We start from the raw sequence: 18,821 nt of genomic DNA, 5'->3' as shown, positions 1-18,821 counted from the left end.
GATTTCAAAAAATGAAAATAAACAATGAGCTTGTCTCAACAAAGACCAGGAGAAAAGGCTAAAGTCCCTTTAAGAATGTTTCTGCAAGTCACAAGAATGACCATCGGTTTATAGCTTTTGGTATTATTTTTTGTTTCAAAAATTAGTAACAGAAATGTGCAAATGATTGAGTAGAAAGAAAACTGGCTAGAAAGTTTTATTACTGTGATATATTTTTCTATAGATTATTTGATTAGAACATTCAAAATATCTTAAACAGACTCTCAGGAAATAAATGATTGACCTTGAAATCCTTGATAGTTTCTGTCCTAAGTGTTTATTTTTCTCATAAATGCATACTAGCTGGAATATCTCTGACTATGGAACTTAAAAATAAGCAAAGATGGGGCTGGGAATGTGGCCTAGTGGTAGAGTGCTCAACTCGCATGCTTGAAGCCCTCGGTTCAATTTGTCAGCACCACATAATATGGAAAAAGCTGGAAGTGGCGCTGTGGCTCAAGTGGCAGAGTGCTAGCCTTGAGCGGGAAGAAGCCAGGGACAGTGCTCAGGCCCTGAGTCCAAGGCCCAGGACTGGCAAAAAAAAAAAAAAGCAAAGATTATCTTCAAACTAGAGGAAAAACAAAATCTCTTTTATTATCCTTAAAAAGACTTTAAAAGAGTCAATATTTGGGAGGACAGTAAGAAATATATCCATGAACTGCTTTGTCTGTACCAAAAAAAATCACATTTAAATTAATACATATAGGGTCAAAAATATTTTTTTTTTTTTTTTTTTTGCCAGTCCTGGGCCTTGGACTCCGGGCCTGAGCACTGTCCCTGGCTTCTTCCCGCTCAAGGCTAGCACTCCGCCACTTGAGCCACAGCGCCGCTTCTGGCCGTTTTCTGTATATGTGGTGCTGGGGAATCGAACCTAGGGCCTCGTGTATCCGAGGCAGGCACTCTTGCCACTAGGCTATATCCCCAGCCCCTCAAAAATATTTTAAAAATGAAAATGGACTTCACTCTATGTCCCGTTTTTAAAACTTGCATTTTTGTATATATGCTACACACAAGGGTGTACATACAGCAACAACAGATACATCTATAACAACTATCTTTCCATGCTAATAAATACAAATCTATTTGCAATCAGTAGATAACTGTGAAATGGCAAAAAAAAAAAAAAAACAACCCAAGCTCAATCCAAGAAACGAAAATCTCGCAACTGAGCAGCAGTTAAAAATGAAAATCCTCCCACGGTGGAGTGAGGCCCCTGGTCTGCTGGTGTCGGGCCTAGGGGTCGAGTCCAGGGACTGGCCTAGAATTGGTGTTGTTCAATAAAATGGATGGAAACAAAGCCAGCTGTGCCGATGTCCCTGGAGACGCCGCCCCTAGCTCCACTCGGGTGGCTGTGGCCCCGGCCATGCCGGCTTCTCCTCCCCAGGCAGAGACTCCGGCCTTCACTCGGGGGCTCCAGCTGTGAAAGCAGGCGTGCTGAAGCAGGCAGGGAAGGGGGTGCAGTAGGAGGCCACAGGCCCGCACCCCCACCCCGGGGGGTCGAGCATCCCCGAGCCCCTGCAGGGGCGCCCGGGGAGGCGGCGAGGGAGTCGCCTGGCATGAGGGCTTGCTCTGCTGCATGGCCGAGATGGCATCCGCCTCCCCCCGCCTGCTGCCAAGAGAACCCACGTTTCCGAGAGCAAAATACCTGGAGACGCTGTCATGGGAATCGGAGCTATCCATCCTGCGGGCTGCCCGGGCCCCGGCGGCCGCCCCGGGGGGCTCGTCCAGGGCGTCCAGCCCCGACTCCCTGGACAGGTTCATCATGTGGTTCTGGTAGTACAGGTGGATGCTCTCCCGCGTCGGCACGTTGCCCTGTGGGGAAGGGTGGGAGGGGTGTGGGGGGGGTGGGGGGTCAGCACCGGGGGTGACTCAAGACCTCCGAATCATTCCAGAGGAAAACCCTCCCTACACATAGGCCCTGGTGTCTAAGCCACGGTGACGTTTCCAGAAACCGGCTACTATTTTAAAATATAATTTATAAACCATACAGGACTACGGTATCCTTCATTGTTCCTACACACGGGTCCTAATTCATCCTGAGATTAACTGAAATCCTTTTAAGGCTACGGCAAAGTCTACAGATCTGTAAACTCGGAGGAGGGGAGACGTTTCCCCAGGACTCTGTGTGAAGGTGTGGGTGTGTATGTGTGCACAAGTGTGTGCCTTGTGTGTGACTATGTAAACATGTGTGTGCATGCCTGTGTACACACGAGTGGGTAAATACATGCATGCCGGTGTGGTGTTTGATGATTTTGGCTGAGAATAAAATGGATGTAAATATGCAGAATAGTATAGGGTCATGTACAGGGTTACAACTTCCGGGTGAATAGTTTATTTCCCCCTCTTTTACCTTATCCAGAGTATTAAATACAGGTTGACTATTGCTAGTCTGAAATTTGAAATTTAGATGTTCTAAAATGAGAATTCCATGAGCACTGACGTGATGGCACAAGGGGCCTTATGTAGCCATCTGTCAAAACTCGGGCACACCAAAAATGCTGCATAAATGCTGTGTAGCCTTCAGGCTAAGTGTATAAGGTGTACATGAAGTACAAACAAGTTCTGTGTTTAGACTTGTGCCCCTCCACTCAAGGTACCTCATTATGTATAGACAATGATTCCCAGGTCAAGAATAAAGGAGTTGAAATCTTTTGGCAAGAAGCTAAGCTAGCCATGTCCGCAGTTTACCTTCTTAATCTCTCTGGTCAGCATGCACCGTTCAATCCTCAGGACGGTAGAGATGTCAATGTGCTCCCTTGAAATGGAGTTCAGCCAAGTGGTGAAACTGTCCACGCTGGCCAGGAAGAGGACCCAGGTGAACTTCAGAATGTTAAATATCCTCTTGATGATGTTATCTAGGAGAAACACAGTGCCGTCGTGATTCTGCCGCCATGCCGGGCTGGAAGGTTCCAACCCCGCCTTGGGTTTTGTCCTGCATTCCTGATGACCCAGTGTGGCTCCTTACATGGTCAGTAGCAGAGCTCATACCAGACACTGGTGGAATTTGTAGTGTTTGACCAGCATCGGAAAAACACCCTCGGTGAGTACCCATGGGGGATGGTTCTAGAAACCCAGTGGGCGTGAAATGGTGTACTATTGGCATAAAAGTTCCACGTGCATTCCCTCCCCCTCAATGCTTTCAATACTACTATGAATGCAGTACTTAAGAAACAATAACAAGAGACAAAAAAACGTATGTGTGTGCAGATGCATTTTTTTCCCAAATACATATTTTTAAATCTTGAGCTGGCTGGATTTGTGGAATGTGGAATCTGCCAATAAGGAAGTATGACTGTAGGCTTTAGGTTTACTGCAAGTGGAGACTGCATTTTAAAGATATACCTATCATTGGTGCCAGGAGAGAAACAGCTGTGTCAAGATAAGTCATTTAATGACCTTCTATACTTTCTTCTGCTTTTCAGAGCTACTGGCGGCAATTCCCTTGATCTGACTTTGGTGCTTCTTTTTCTGTCTGAGTTTCAGCCAAACCATTTTAAAGTTTCCCCCACCCCCCCGAAGTGCTCATTATATGGACAAAGGCCTATGTGTATATTTTCTGTCAAATGATCTACCTTCCCGAGTTGTGCTCACCACAAAAGGCTGCAGCTGGGATTGATCTTTCCCACCAATGGAAGCCCCAAGAGTCCTGCTGTAGTGGAGTTTCATCCTATTCTGTGACTGACTTCGACGGTGGAACAGAGTGCTGTCACATGGTAGTGCAGAGCAGAGGGCAAACGTGTTCCAAGTATTGACAAAGCAGACAAGCAACCCCAGCATGCTAAGAAATTGATATATGGACTCTTGACTCCTGGGGAAAGTTTGAGATATTTCTACAGTTGTTGGCCTTATTCTTTTGAGCATTAGTTTTAAAAAGGAAGGAAAACTTGTCACTTATAACCACATGGATGAACATAAAGGACCTTATGTTAAATGAAATAAGCTAAATGGTGACAAAGAAAGGCGGAACCATCTCCTTTGCATATGGAACTGAAGCTAATCAAACCCACAAAGTAGAATGGAATCCCGGGGAGGGTGGAGATGGGAATGCGAACAGGTAGCTCAAAGGTTATACACTTGTAGCTACACAGAATGACTGTGTGTTGCATATGCATCAGTAATTAGTAACACATTAATGCTGGAAGTTTACCAATGAGTAGACTCTATGTGCTCACAAAAAAGTTGACTCTGGGGAGATGGCTAGGGCTTCTTGCCCTACTGCAGGACTGCAGTAATCACTTCAGTATACACAGGTTTATGGAAACAGTATGTTGCATGCCTTAAATATGTGGAGTCAAAATATGAGAGGGATGGTACTAAGACCTGTAAAACTAAAGGTCTTCCAGGAGCTGAAGAAGCTGAAAAAAAGATTATCCTGTGTTAGGCAAAGAAGGCAGGAGAGGCCACAGGAAGAGGAATGAAATGAGGTCCTAGCAGATGCCACAGAAGAGCAACTGAGAGAGATGTCGCGAATGCTTAGATGTCTCTCCTCACCCCCCGCCATCTTAGAAATACCTTGACCAATGCATGTGGTGCCCACATAAGTGTGTTTGGACTTACAGCTGTGTCATGTAGACACAAAAGGGAATTTAACTTTGGGTTAAATTCATGAGCACACTTAGCAGCTTCTTATGTTTTTGGGAACTTAGTTGGTTTTTTTTTTTTTTACTATTTATAATTACTTCTTTGAAGTGGTATTTGTTAATGGTCATTAGACATTTGGTTACTTCATTCCTTCTTTCTTCACTTGTTCAATGATAATTTACTGTATATTCAAGACAGATGTGGTGGAAATAAACACAATGATGACATTCCAGCTTTGCTTTGCTAGACTTGATGTTAAAGATAAGATCTCTGCATTGCAGACTCAAGAACTGAGGTCACAACAAGAATTAGAAATGGAAACTAGGGTTTTTAAACTTTAGCTTTACTTAGTCCCACAGAAACAGAGGTAGTGATCAAGAACACAGATTCTGGATTCAAACTGCCAGAGTACAGATCCCAGCTGCACTTCTCTGTGCTGTGTAGCCTTGCAGAGGTTGGTGAAGCTTGCTGGCAGAGAGACTCAAGTGGTAGAGCACCTGCTAGCAAGTGGTAGGCCCTGAGTTCAAACCCCAGCACCACCACTAAAATAAAGTTGGCACATTTCTTTATGCCTCAGTCTCCTTCTCTGTTAAATGAAGAAGACAGTTTTTGAAGGAGTTAAATGAGTTACTAAGGCTAAAGTGCTTGAAAAAGTGCCTGCCAAACAAGATTTGCAATCCTAAGTGTTGGGTGCAACCATTGCATAAAGCTTTGTAACAACAGTACAATATCTAGCTCTGCAGAACCTGCAAGCCAGGTTCCTATCCATCTGTGTCTTGGAATCCTGAGCAAGTCACACTTCTAGGACACGGTTCTCCTCTCAAAATGAAGCGATTGCTCGCAAGCTTCTGGGGCATTTAGAGTCTCCCCAGTCCTGTTCATCCTATACTCGCTTTTCTTCTTGCTCGATTCATCCAATAATTTATGGCATATATCAGCTAGGAGAGAGACTTTTGAGTGCTCCCAACACAAAGAAATGATGTACGTTTGAGGTAATGATGTGTTCACTGCTCTGATGTCATTATCACACATGTATCTAAATAGTATACTGTGCCCCATAAATAGATAGTTATTGGGATCAATCAGAAAAGCAAACTTGAAAAGATTATGCAAAGCAAAGGAAAAAGAAAAATTAATGGCCAGTATTTTCTGTGCCTTTATTCTACTGGCTTCTGTGAAGCGGAGCACTTGTTTCTAAAACTCCCTTTTAGAAATACTTGCACCCAGAGCTTCATAAACAGACAGCTGTCCGGCATTTCACCCAGGGGCGCAGAGGTCAGCTCTGCTCACAGTCACCTCACAGTTTCGGCAGAGACGAGCTTCTGGAAGCTGCTCATAATTTCATCGCAGTCCAGAAACTCTGGGATTCACTCCAGTCAGGCAGCCTTGCACTGTCTGTCACCTGGCCAAGAATCAGCTTTACATTCCTCACTGTTTATCTTTGCCTTTATTTTCTCACCTGGCCCATCAGATTTCTTCTTGATTGGCTCATCCTCGCGGTCTTCCCATTCCACGGGCCCTGCCACGAGAGTTCAACAAACTTGAAGTAGATTCCTTTTACAGTAATAAAATGCCAATAGCACTGTTACTGTCAATCCTGGCAAGTTTATGGATTAAGCCGAGGAGACGAGTAAAGCATGCCTCTGGGGGTGTCTCTGAGGTATTCCCAGTGGTGATTAGAAATGAAGGATTCTTACCTAAGGAACGGATTGATCCTTGGATGGATTCATCAAATGACATTACTGAGAGGTAGGGAAGGGTAGGGGGTGGGGCCTAGCTGGAGGAGGCGGAGCACCGAGGACATGTTCTTGTGGGCTACATCTTGACCCAGTCCCTTCTGACATCTCCCGTTTCTCTGCCGTTTGGCCACTGTGCCAAAAAGCAGCTGCTCTGCTATCCCTGTTCCCTTACCACCACGAGGGGCTGCAACCTCTGGAAGCGGCTGTGAGTCAAGAAACATTTCCTCCTCTTCAGCTGTACCCATCAATGAAAAACTAATGGAACCAAAGGTAATTTTATCATTACATCTGGAGCCTTGAGGAAAAGAACTCAAGACAGTTCCCCAAGCTCACCAGGGCTAACATAAAAAAAAAAGGATAAAGAATTAACCAGCAAAAAGCTGGAAGTGGCTCAAGTATTAGAGCACTAGCTTTGAGTAAAAAAGCTAAGCAGAGCTTGAGGCCCTAAGTCCAAGCCCCAGTAAAGGTACCAAAAAAAGTATAAGAGAAATTTAGAAACATTTGATATTACAACAGTTAAAACTGTTTAAATAACATCTATAATAAACCAAAATCTAACCATTCAATTGAAAAATATGCAACACATGACAAAAGGTGTATACCTGACATACAAAAGACCAATTAATAAGAAAAGAACAAACACCCCCAAGAGAATGCTTTGGAAAAATGATAACAGAACTCAGATCTTAGCTTTGAAAGTTCAAATTACATAGAAACTGTGAGATAAAATATGCTCAGTCGTATCAGCAAAGAATTTAAGTAAATTCATACAAAAATAAAAGCCATTTTTCATACTTCAGAAGAACAAATTGAAGGAATCTCCTGGCCATTGATCTAACAAACTCTATTTTGTCCCTCTCTGCTGTTTTTCTATTTTTCTCCAAGAAATTCTCCCCTGCAGTTGTCATCTTGAGACTTCCAGAAAGACAAGATCAATCAGTAAACATCTTGGGACAACAGTAAAAACTGTCCCTCGGATACCTGAAGCCTTCTTCTTATTGTGACCAGATATCACCCAACATCCCGAGATGCAAATCAGCCATTCACCTGCGCGTACCTGGGCCTGGACGGTCTAATCGTGCATGCCTGGCCCTGGCTCAAAGGAGTTTCAGTGTCCCTGAGTTCAGCTAGCTTTCCTCTGTTTTGCCTGTAAATCAGCGTCATTCCTCTCTATAATTTGAGTATGGGGAAAGGGACCTTCAGAACTGTGGCTTTCCACCCCCAACTCCACTTTCAAAATTAAAAAACAACAACTGTAACGTCCTTGGAATGGGGAGGTATAAGAAATGGATTTTCCTCTACCTAACATATGTAGGGCTACACAGAAACTGTTCTGTAAAAAGTGTGGGGGCTGGGGCTGGGGATGTAGTTTTGGGTAGAGTGCTTGCCTGGCATGCATGAAGCCCTAGGTTCGATTCCTCAGCACCAGATAAACAGAAAAAGCCAGAAGTGGCACTGTGGCTCAAGTGCTAGCCTTGAGCAAAAAGAAGCCAGGGATAGTGCTCAGGCCCGGAGTTCAAGATCCAGGACTGGCAAAAAAAAAAAAAAAAAAAAAAGAAAAAAAGAAAAAAGAAAAAACTGTGTGCTTAACCTTTGCTATACTTTTAACACACATACACACACACACACACCCCACACACAAAGGATATCTACTATCACATGTTCAATGTGGATTAAAAAAATTCTCAAGCCATCTTTTTGTCCACTAAGGATGAATTAATTGGATAAATTATGCATATATGTATTATGGAACCTTTTGCACTATTAAAATGATATGGTTTCCTAGTCAGAAAATTGTTTTGATGTGTTGTTTATGAAAATTCACTAATCACTTGTGCAGTATCAAGTCAATTTTGAGAAGTAAACAAATAAAGGGAAGTACATGCGTGCGTGGGAAAGCCAGGATTTGTGGGTAGAGGCTGGTCTCCAGGGGATGGTTTGGGGCAGATTGCACCCCTACTTCATTACCACCTGTGGACTTCTTTCAAGTGTGTATCAATTCTATCTTTTCAAAAAAATAAAGCAATTAAAAACACTGCCAGGAGATATCAGGGGGAAGAGAGGTCTTGGACTGTGGTTGTTAGAAATTACCGTTTCTTTTGACTTTCCCACTACGTTTTAATTCCACAAGGAACGGATGATCACATTCTCTTTGGAAAGCATCATGCTAGTGCCAATGAGGCTAAGGCTCCCTTCAATCACACCTGCAATCTCCACTCACCTAGAAGTGGTATCTTTTACCCATAATAAGCCAAGCACAGTATTGTTTGTGGTATTTCTCTTGCATTTGGACACTGTTATCTGCTCCCAGTAAAGTGCAAAGTATTGTCTCGTGGTATTTTGGTTTTGTTTCACGAGTCACTGCATTAGGTAAATGACAGTCTCAAAGTGATGTTTTCCACTTAGTAACAAGTCAGGAAACTACTCTGAACAGTGTCTTATAATTCACTGGTAACATAACACACACACAAGTTTTCTTCTTTCTATAGACACATGTTTCCAGATTACAGTTTTTAACAAATAATATTAGATGGATATTATTTTTTCAATAAATATTCTTAGACATGTGTTGCACTGATGCAAAATGCTGCCTAAGTCAAGCACACATCTGAGAATGGGACTGATTTGTACTCCAGATGTGCGTGTGGCTCTTCCATGGCGATATCCTGTTTCCTAACACTTTACTGCCATGTGTGAGCAGGCTTCACGGACTCCTAAACACACTATCGGAAAGGATGAGGTGAGCAAAAACAACAATGTGGAAAGGTCAGCCTGTGACACTTAGTTTGTTTCTTGTATTACTACTGAGGCTGAGCACCTTTGAAACACTTTTGTTTACAGCTCTCTCAGCTGTTTTTATGTATTCCTTTCTTGGCCTAATAAAATCAGCATAAGTATTCTTAACACAGCCAGAAAACAAACCTTTTTGGTCAGATAGCTTTTAATTGCTATTTTGATTTCATCCTAAAGCAGATATGTTAGTATTTCCAACACTCGGGGTGTTTAAAGGCAGCCAGATGTGGAATGTTGGTATACTCAGATGCCAACACTTACTTTAAGACTGTGCCTTTCCTGAAGTTCTTCTGGGGAGACTGTGATGGCTCTGGATCTCACCAACCTCTAATACTAATAGTTACTGTGATGCAGGTAATGAAAACTTAATCCCGGTGTATTTACTGTGTTTTAACGTGTGTGTGTGTGTGTGTGTGTGTGTGTGTGTGTGTGTGTGTGTGTTTGCTGTAGCTTGGGAATATTTTTCACCTTAGAAATGTGTTGATATACATATATGGCATGATGAATTTGACGTTGGTAGCACTTTTGGCTCCTGAACTCTCATTGGGTTGCTCAAGTGTGTGTCTGTCCACACATACACACATGCACGTACACACCCATGCCCACACACATGTGCTGACACTAGACCTGCTCAGGGTGCTGTCTTCTAGCTTTTTAAACTCAAGGCTGGTGCTCTGCCAGTTGAGCCACACCTCTACTTCTGGCTTTTTGATAGTTAATCGGAGATAAAAGTCTCACGAACTTTTCTGTCCTGCTGGCTTTGAACCATGATCATCAGATCTCAGCTACCTGAGTAGCTAGGATTATAGGCAAGTAGTACCTGTCTACTTGCTCTTTCTTTTTGGATGAAACTAAATTTTGTCTTTTTCATTGACTAATAGAAAAAAAAACATCTTTTAACTTAATGGTCAGGTATTGTCTTGTATCTTTTCTTCATTATTTAATGTCACCTAAAACTTAGGTTTATCTTTCTATTTTCTTCAGGTTAATTTTTACCTTCTCTCCCTACTTATAGTTTTTTATTTTGTTGTTTTTGTGTTGGTCCTGGGGCTTGAACTCAGGGCCTGAGTGATGTCCCTGAGCTTTTTTGCTCAAGGCCAGAGCTCTAAAATGTGAGCCACAGCTTCATTTTTGGAAAGTGTGTGTGTGTGTGTGTGTGTGTGTGTGTGTGTGTGTGTGTGTGTGTGTGTGTGTTTAATGTGTTTAATTCAAAGCCTGCCGAGGCTGGCTTTGAGCCATGATTCTTAGATGTTAGCCTCCGGAGTAGCTATGATTACAGGCATGAGACACAGGTGTCTGAACTCTCTCCATTTTGTAATGCCTCTCTTAACTTAAATTCACAGATGAATGTATCCCAATGGTCAGCTATGAGAAGTTAAGGACAAATAAAGCTCTCTGTCCCCTGCAGAGTTTAAAGGACAGGTGATTCCTCTCCACAAGGCCACCAAGCTGGGAATGTTGGCTGTGGACGGCATCCTGTCCAACACTCACCCTCCCCAGATCCTTTGCGCCTCCGTTTTTGTTCTTCTCTTTCAGACTTCTTTTTTTCTTTCCGCCTCTGCCGCAGGGCTGTTTTAGGATCCGTGATCCAGGCTTGATAAACAAACTGACAGAAGAAATTTCAATTATGTTCTGACCTTCTAATAATCTGAAATGACAGGAGACCTCCACCATACTTCCTAGCTTTAAGAAATATTATTTTTTTCTCTCAATACAAACTAAATATCCCTTTCCCACCTCTGTATGTTGAGCTAATCTTGGCTATTTTTGTTATGATGAGATGTATATATGAAAACGACAGTGTGGGAATATATTTCATGGGGTGCCACAGATGATCCTGACATAAACTTTGGGTATATACAAACCATCCGTTCTCCCCAGCCCCTCAATACTCTGCCGCTAGTGTTTCCCAATTATGGATCCTCTTTGCACTACACAACATGGAATAAGCAGGATGTCTCACTCAGCTTATTAGTTTTTCCATCCAAACACAAACATCTTCTTATTTCCTTTGTGACTATAGTGTTGTTTCACATTCGATACTCTCCTTGGTGAATAATAGCTACTACCAGCAAGTTGAAAATGAGCTTTGTGGATTGATTAGTATCTTGAGAGGAGAAATATGGTGGCATTGCCATTAGTGAGTTATTCCAGGACAGTATGGAAAGAAAACTGTGGTGCTTGGGTTGCAATCAAGAGCAGAAAACAGTTGCATCAATATCTTAGACCAAGTAGTCAGGAAAGATCAAGTTCTTTACAGCCCACCCACCAAGGCATGCAGAAGAAATAAAGGAGAACCTGACACCAACAAGCCAGCGAGAATCATCAAGCCAGGCAGCCGTGCTGCATGCACCTCAAACCCCGGGTCTCAGGGAAGCTGGCTTTTCCATGACAACGATGAGACTGAAGCAACAGTCTCAGGTTCGTAGGACTTAGACACTGCCAATTTGTCCAGTACTATTAACAGACGGTTGAACTCTTTGAAAAACACAGAAAAAGACCACCACTGACATTGCCATATCTGTGAAAACAGAAGCAACTTTTCCACAGACGGAAATGAAGAGGTCATAAGGTAATTAGGAACTTCTCACTGGTAGAAATCTAAATTGTGTGGGAAGGTTACCCAAATACCCAAAGGGTACTATTTCTAGAGAGTAAATCCAGGAAGCAAAAAAAAAATATTCTACTTCATGTGAAGAATGTATGTAAGGAAAGGAGAAGATAAACTGAAACGTGAAGGACCGTAGAAAGGAATCTGTGGCAGACGTCCACTGGACGTGTTAATTGGGAATTCTCTCAAGAATTATCTCAGGTTTAGTACTTTTAAAAAGCAAACTTGCTTCAGAACAGTCCCAGTTGTGTGGAAAGGATTTGAAGGACATCTGGTGACATTTCCTTTAAACCAAGTATTATTGCAATATTGTTTTAGATAATGAAAGAATCCTCAACATAGAAAATAAGAAGATAATTAGGATTTGTGAATGCAGCAGACACACAAGTTGGAGGAAATCTTTTGCTCTGAAGAAAAAGTCAATAACTCTGGGGGGGGGGGGGTGGTCCAGGGAGGATGACTTCAGGTCACAGTCACAAGGAAGCTTCCACAAACATCTAGACATTTGATTTCTGAGTGACTGCAGCCTGTCAGTCAGTAGGGTCTCCCCAAGGCGAATATTTAGATTAGCAAAGACAAGAGAAGTGGCCTAGAGGGAGCGACAACATGGCCGATACCTTATTTCTAGGAGACTTTCCTGCAGGTTGGCGATTTGAAAACCAGCCATGTTACAGTTCCAGGAGCTTTTGAAGGTTAGTTGTGCTGGTGTCTGCCTATTTTCATATACTGATAAGCAGAGGCAGGGGAAGGTTTCAGTCTTTAGTTGGGTCAAGAAACGGACACATTTACTGAACTTCTTAATGATTATTTGGCAATTCAAGTCCATCTTGGGGGGGGGGTAAAGTGGGGGTCAGGGAGTCATGAGGTTTTATAGGGAGTCAGATGGTGTTGGGGAGCCAGGGAGAGTCAAGCTCTCACAACATTAACCAGAAGTTTAAAGCAACTACTAACGCAAGCCCCTGATTTTAGTTCAATTTTTATCTTAAATGACTTCACCTTAAATTTTATCACTTTTAGGGGGAAATGGTATTTATTTTTACTGAAAAATGAGGAAGCTAAAAATACATTTATTCTTCAACAGTTTATGCAATGAAGATCCTTTACTGAAACTGGTGATGTTTCCTAGTTTGTCTTTTAATACAACTGTGACCAGTACCTTCTGTATCAATATCGTTCATTTTTTTTAGTAGTAAGAAGGGGATAGTTATGTGGAATCTTCTCATTTTTAAGCTATGCTCGTTGAGAGGTTCATGCAGAGGAAACTCACAGGAGCCGTGGCAATAACTTCTCAAGCACAGCTGCTCTCCATCTGGAGGGCTGGATTTGATGGCTCTGTGATTTCAACTGTTGAATCAGATCCATCATTGAAACATCCCAGGTACAATGTGAGCTACCTGGGCCTATATCACTATTCTCATCTCTCAACACTTAGGAGCATAAAGACCAAAGAGTTTCTAGAAGAAACTCTTAGAATTTTCAGAGGACAAATATCTGAGAAAATATAAACAGAGCTATATGTTATTTTCAATGATGAACTGACTACAGTTTGGGTAACTCAATAACTTCCTTTGTGCATCAATCGGATGAATCAACATATGGGTTTTTTTTTTCTGTTTGTTTTTTGCTTTTTAACATCTTTTTCCAAAGGCATTGGAGCTACTGTGACTATTCATGGCTGAGCAATCTAGAGTCCAGCTATACTGAATGTGGGACCTGGACAGTCAGAGCCAATTAGGGAAGAGGGAGAGCAAGCAGAAGCTAGGAAGAAGTTGGAACCAAAGGAGTCTTTTATTAGTGTATCCAGATTTGTTTTTTACCAGCTTTCTGAGAAAAATTATTATGTTTTATTCATCATAACTGATGCATGCAATGGAGGTGACCCTTTTAAAATGAGATGTAACTTACGCAAAACTATGAGGAGAGAAAGTAGATTTGGATCTGCATTTTTTCTTTCTATTTTTTTCAGTAGTCTTTGCGGTCCAATAAGCAATCTGGCTGCTATGAAGTCTTTTTGGAAAGCTTTCCTAATATTTCACAATCTTACAATCCCTTCATTGTATGATCTATAGAACAGAGAAAATGCAGATCCCAGGCTATGTTTTTCTAAAGTTCTACGGAGCAGAGAATTACACACTACACGTCAGTAAAACAGGAAATACCTTTGCAGCTCTGATTAAATATTGAAGAATAGTTTTGGGAAGTTTTATGACAGACTTTGGCAAGGCTAAAATGGCTGAGGCAAACTTCCCAATAGCTCTCTACAAAGAAGGACAAAGCAAGAGTAATTAGTAGAAAACAAACCAAAAACTAACAATTTTATAAACGCTGTCTTATGAGTCTGTCTCTAATAATTAAGATCAATGACGCTCAAATGTGCCAGCCATAGAAACTAGAATAAAACGTGTTCCGCTTGTCAATTAGGAATAAAAATGCAGTCAGTCATGGTATGTGATCCACACAGAGTGAAGACGCCCGCATTCGCTTCTGCTGCTTGCTGAGAACAAAACTCATGAAAAGAAAAACGAACATGTTGAGTCAGTAGTATTTGGCCGGGCCGTGGCATTCATGCACACAAACACGAAACATACACCAGGAGACACACACAGGGAGGAGCAGAGCCGGGAGGCAGGGTCGGGTCAAGGAGACTCCAGGAATCATTTAGCTCTCCCACCTTGGGAGAAGGCGTGTGGGTGCAGAGGCCTAGCCAGCAAGCTGCCTTGATCACAGCAGATGTTGCTTTTTACCACCGGGTAGCTCGGTGGCCTGCATTCTGGGTTCCCTGTACTCTTAGGAAATGGGAATTGACTGTCCTGGTCTGTGGCCCACAGGAGAGAGAAACACAGCTGAAGTTTTCATCTCCCCGTGTGAGCTGTTGAGAAGCCCGGTTTCTAGCAAGCCAGGGTTATGCAACTCTGAGCAGGCACTGAGGAGCCCGCATGTTCTGAAACAGTGCGAGTTCAGCTGCAAAGGTCAGAGCTGCACCGAAATACGGCCTCAATGCAGTCTCAACTCTTCAGCACTCCAAGTGAAACTGAATTTCACCATCAGCTCATTCCGTTCACTGAATCCATTCAAGGATGTCTCCTCCTCCTACCTGCAGCAGCAACAACAGAACACATGGAGGCCAGCTGCTGAGCTTCTGTTTCAATAGGTAGGAACAGGTTTTGAGGCCAGGGAAGGAAGACTTGCCTGAACACTTGCAAATGCCGCAGTTTAATTAGAAATAAACCATTTCCCATGTCACTCAGCATCGGCTGTGCTGGGACACAGATGTAACCTAGGCTTGCAGTTCGGATGTGTCCATCCAAGAGGTTGGGGGCATCCCTTCCCCAAGCCCACAATTACCTGAAAGGCTGACTTCCGCGGAGGCTCCTCGTCTTCCTTCTTTAATTCTTCCTCTTCTTCCTCTTCACTATCCGTCTCAAACAAATAATAATCTCCACTCCTGACCACTACGCGAAACAAAATAGTTACTTATTTCTTGGAAGAGACAGGAGATCATTGGGGGCTTATTCATGAAGTGCCCCCTCAAGATATGCAAATGGTCACCAAAAGAGGACCACAGTATGAGATGTTAGAGGGAGGAACGTATAGGAGATGCCAAGAGCCGGCCCAGGCTAGGGCTGCGTGGGGTGGGGGTGACTGGGTCCACAGAGTATGTGGCCTTGTCGGTGCCAAGGAAGAAGAACGGAATGAGCCACTCAGGTTGACCTGGTGGGTTTCCCCCTTCGTTGTAAGTTTTACATGGCTGAATCTACTCCACAGTGCCGCAACTCGTTTTGTTACTGAGCCGCGAAAATAGCTATTGTTTCACAATTCCGTCCTTTGGTCAGTTAAGACAAGGCCAGCGTGAAGTGGAAGAGCAGACATTGTCTGTTACAGGTCGGCCAATTGGGGGTGAGTCAGGACCCAGATCAGAGCCACCAACCTTCTACTTCACTTTCCACTTTGTAGACCTGGCTGTTCCACGCCACACATGAGACAACACAGACGACAAGACATTTGAGAGAGTGACAACAATGACAACCACAACCACATTGCCACAAGGAGGAAATGAGGAGGTAACATTTAAAATAAAACAGGAAACAATGGTAACAAGAGAGCTACTTCCACCACTGTGCCAGCTGCTTGACCTACAGCTATGGGACCAACTGGGACCAGAGAAATGGCCCACAGAGACGAGCTCTGTCAGGCGCTGGTCAACAAGCCACTCCCCGGAACCTAACGGAATCTGAGAACGAATCCTACTGACGACAAGCTGCGAAGCAGAGTGTGGACTGACTCTGCCTGCACTCGCACTTTCCCTACAGGAAAATGGGGCCTTTGTTGAGCTGGGAGCAGAGAAAGTGGGGATGTCCAGAGATTTAAAGAGATTTCAAAAACCCAGTCGTGGATCAGTTTGATAGGGATTGTAAGTTTATTAGAGAAAGGATGCCCCGCGTGTACATTTCTTATGCTACAAGAATTGTACCATCACTGCAGGTAAATGTTCCTATGTTCCCTTTATACTTGGGTTTCCAAAGCTGAGGCATCCGTCTGTCAGGTGAGAGAATGTATTCGTTTAACCTTTTGGCCTTCCATCTCATAAGGGAATGGAAAACCTTGGCTTGTTTAAAAATCAGTTGCTCGGCTGTCGCTACACATGGTCAAAAGCCCAACGATTTTGCCCATGATTTCAGATGACTCTGAAGCCTCTGTTTCACGAAGATGCAGAGTGAATGAATTGGGCCTTATATCCTTGAACAGAAACACTGTACTTCATTATTTTTATTCTGAAGAACAAACCAGGCCCAGAGTACTGGGTCCAGGCCTGAGGAAATCAATGCAATATAACATAAGGTAAGAATAAGCGAGAACAAACTAAAGTTGTAGCATTACATTTGACATAGAGGAAGACCATGAAAGTAATGCCTTCATGTAAGCCAAAAGACTCACAGGAGAGTTACATGGATGACTGTCACATGGTCATTCAGGAGAAACAGATTATGATAGGACGAAGCATTTTACCCTCATTATAGGCATTGAAATAAATCAATAGCTAAGTGTATTCAATCATACCTTCTATAGCCTTTATTCATATACATGAGCACAAATGATTGTCACCTCATGCATTGGCTTTTATCACTAGGAAGGTGACCAATTTGTTACATGATCAAGTGGCATTTGCACAGTAAGCCAAGAAGGATATGTTCTTTGAAGGTCTCAGGAACCCCAGGGATTGCTTTGTTGTGTGGCATCTGCCGTCAGTGGTGGAAAACTCCTCCCCTTTGGTAGAGGAGGGCCAGCGGCTGGCCCAGGCCCACATGCAGGCCTCGCGGGGGTGCAAATGTCATCACTGAATCACTGCGTGGGACATGAATTTTTAAATCTCACCACTTGCATCCTGAGACACTTTGCCCTTCATTTCCCATACTTCACAATAAAACAAGGCTTGCCATTAATTTCAGTAGTACAGAATTGATATGGGTACAAGCCACACTGAACTGGAAGGTATCATTGAACAGCAATAATGCGATCGTATGTGTGTACAAAGGTATGGAATTAGGGGCTTTGATACCCACAGCCCCTGCTAAGATCTTCATTGCTGACCGACAGCACCAATACCATGACAATATGGTAACACCATCAGTGGACTTACATTGATATTCCAACTATGCTTATCCCTAGTTTGAAGGCCCAGCCCAGTCATTCAACAGATCAGAATAAGGGATTTTAACAAAATTCTTCCAGATCTAAAGGTAAGTTCTGGAACCCATCAAAGACTATGAAAAGTAGACTATATTCTTGCCTTTGTGGTCTTCTCAAGCTTGTAAAGGAAAACATACTTTGGAGAGAAAATTTAACAGCACAGCTCAGAATAGGATTCCAAACCATGAATTACACACATTTCTGCATTATTGCATCATCAAATACTGTAACAAGCACATTTAGTGTTAATACCAGTCTTCAAGAACTTGATATAATGAGGGTGAAATGAGTCATAAGATCTAACATTAATAACCTTCATGGGAAGCTCTGTAAGCTATTACCAACTTGTGAGGTGATTACCAAAGACCATATCCAATTCCTTTGAAAACACAATGTTTAGATGCAAAAAGGAAATACAACCAAAGTGCCTGGGATGGGAATTTACCTCCGCTGAAAGGACAAAGCATTCAAGAGGACATGGTTTTGAAATGGATAGGTCTCATTAACTAGCAGAGGTCCTTTAACAACAGAAAAGTAAGCACAGTTTACTTGTGACTTGACAGGCACAGGCAGTTAGCCCAGTCTGTTACCATATTGGTAGCTTGACTATCGTGCCAATAGACAGTCAATGTAAGAATTATACGTGTTTGCAACTTGAACTTCAGTCTTTTGACCTTGGTAGAAAATTAAATAAAATGTTTAGAACTCACTTTTTGTCATAATGTTAAAATTCAATATTGGGGATTAGATATACCAAGCAATATTTCAAATACTTTTTCATTATACCAGCTTGCTGATTGCAGAAAATTACTACTGGGGTAAGAGAGGCCCAAACCAGATCTATGTGATAGTAAGAATTAGGCATGGGAAAGATAACCATTGATTTGATTTCCTAATGATATTCTACTAGTAGGATCTTTCCTACCACTGTGTAAGTTCGTGTGCTTTGGTGATATTCCTTGTTTGATGAGACTAGCTAGCCACAATTACAGAGATACAGAATATGATGAAGACATGCCAAATAATGTTTAAAGTAATGATTATTCAATATTCTAATGTAGTTAAGGAGGGCTACATTGAATTGGGTCACTCCATTATAAATCCACTGGCTAACAGTGCTAATTTCTTTGCTCAGAAGAACAAATATAGCCAGTAAATTCTGTGGTTCAAGTTCATTTTTATAATCAGAGAGGAAGTACACTCTATTCTGTGTGGCTTTGTCGCTCTGCTTTTCTGGTTTTTGTTGTGAATTGATCACTCTGAGCATCAGGTTGTTCGGAGGCAGTGAGCGCCACGTTCTGGACATGGGTGTTTGGGATAGTTCTAAAGCCATTTTGAGGCTGGACAGGAGTGAAGTGAGAAAGTAAGAA

The 18,821-nt window shown here is 42.6% G+C and overlaps 1 protein-coding gene across 1 annotated transcript in view; it reads right to left on the bottom strand.

Annotated features, from left to right (window-relative positions):
- Positions 1-18,821, bottom strand: part of Piezo2 (piezo type mechanosensitive ion channel component 2) — a 343,119-nt gene that overhangs the window by 32,764 nt on the left and 291,534 nt on the right. Inside the window, 6 exon segments of the mRNA XM_048363082.1 lie at positions 1,685-1,851; positions 2,728-2,894; positions 6,080-6,139; positions 10,644-10,758; positions 13,923-14,021; positions 15,109-15,215. Coding sequence (XP_048219039.1) covers positions 1,685-1,851; positions 2,728-2,894; positions 6,080-6,139; positions 10,644-10,758; positions 13,923-14,021; positions 15,109-15,215 — 715 coding nt within the window.

Source organism: Perognathus longimembris, chromosome 15, assembly GCF_023159225.1.
Source record: "Perognathus longimembris pacificus isolate PPM17 chromosome 15, ASM2315922v1, whole genome shotgun sequence".
NCBI lineage: Eukaryota > Metazoa > Chordata > Mammalia > Rodentia > Heteromyidae > Perognathus > Perognathus longimembris.
The sequence above is the reverse complement of the archived record's forward strand: the minus strand, read 5'-3'. Positions and strand labels throughout refer to the sequence as shown.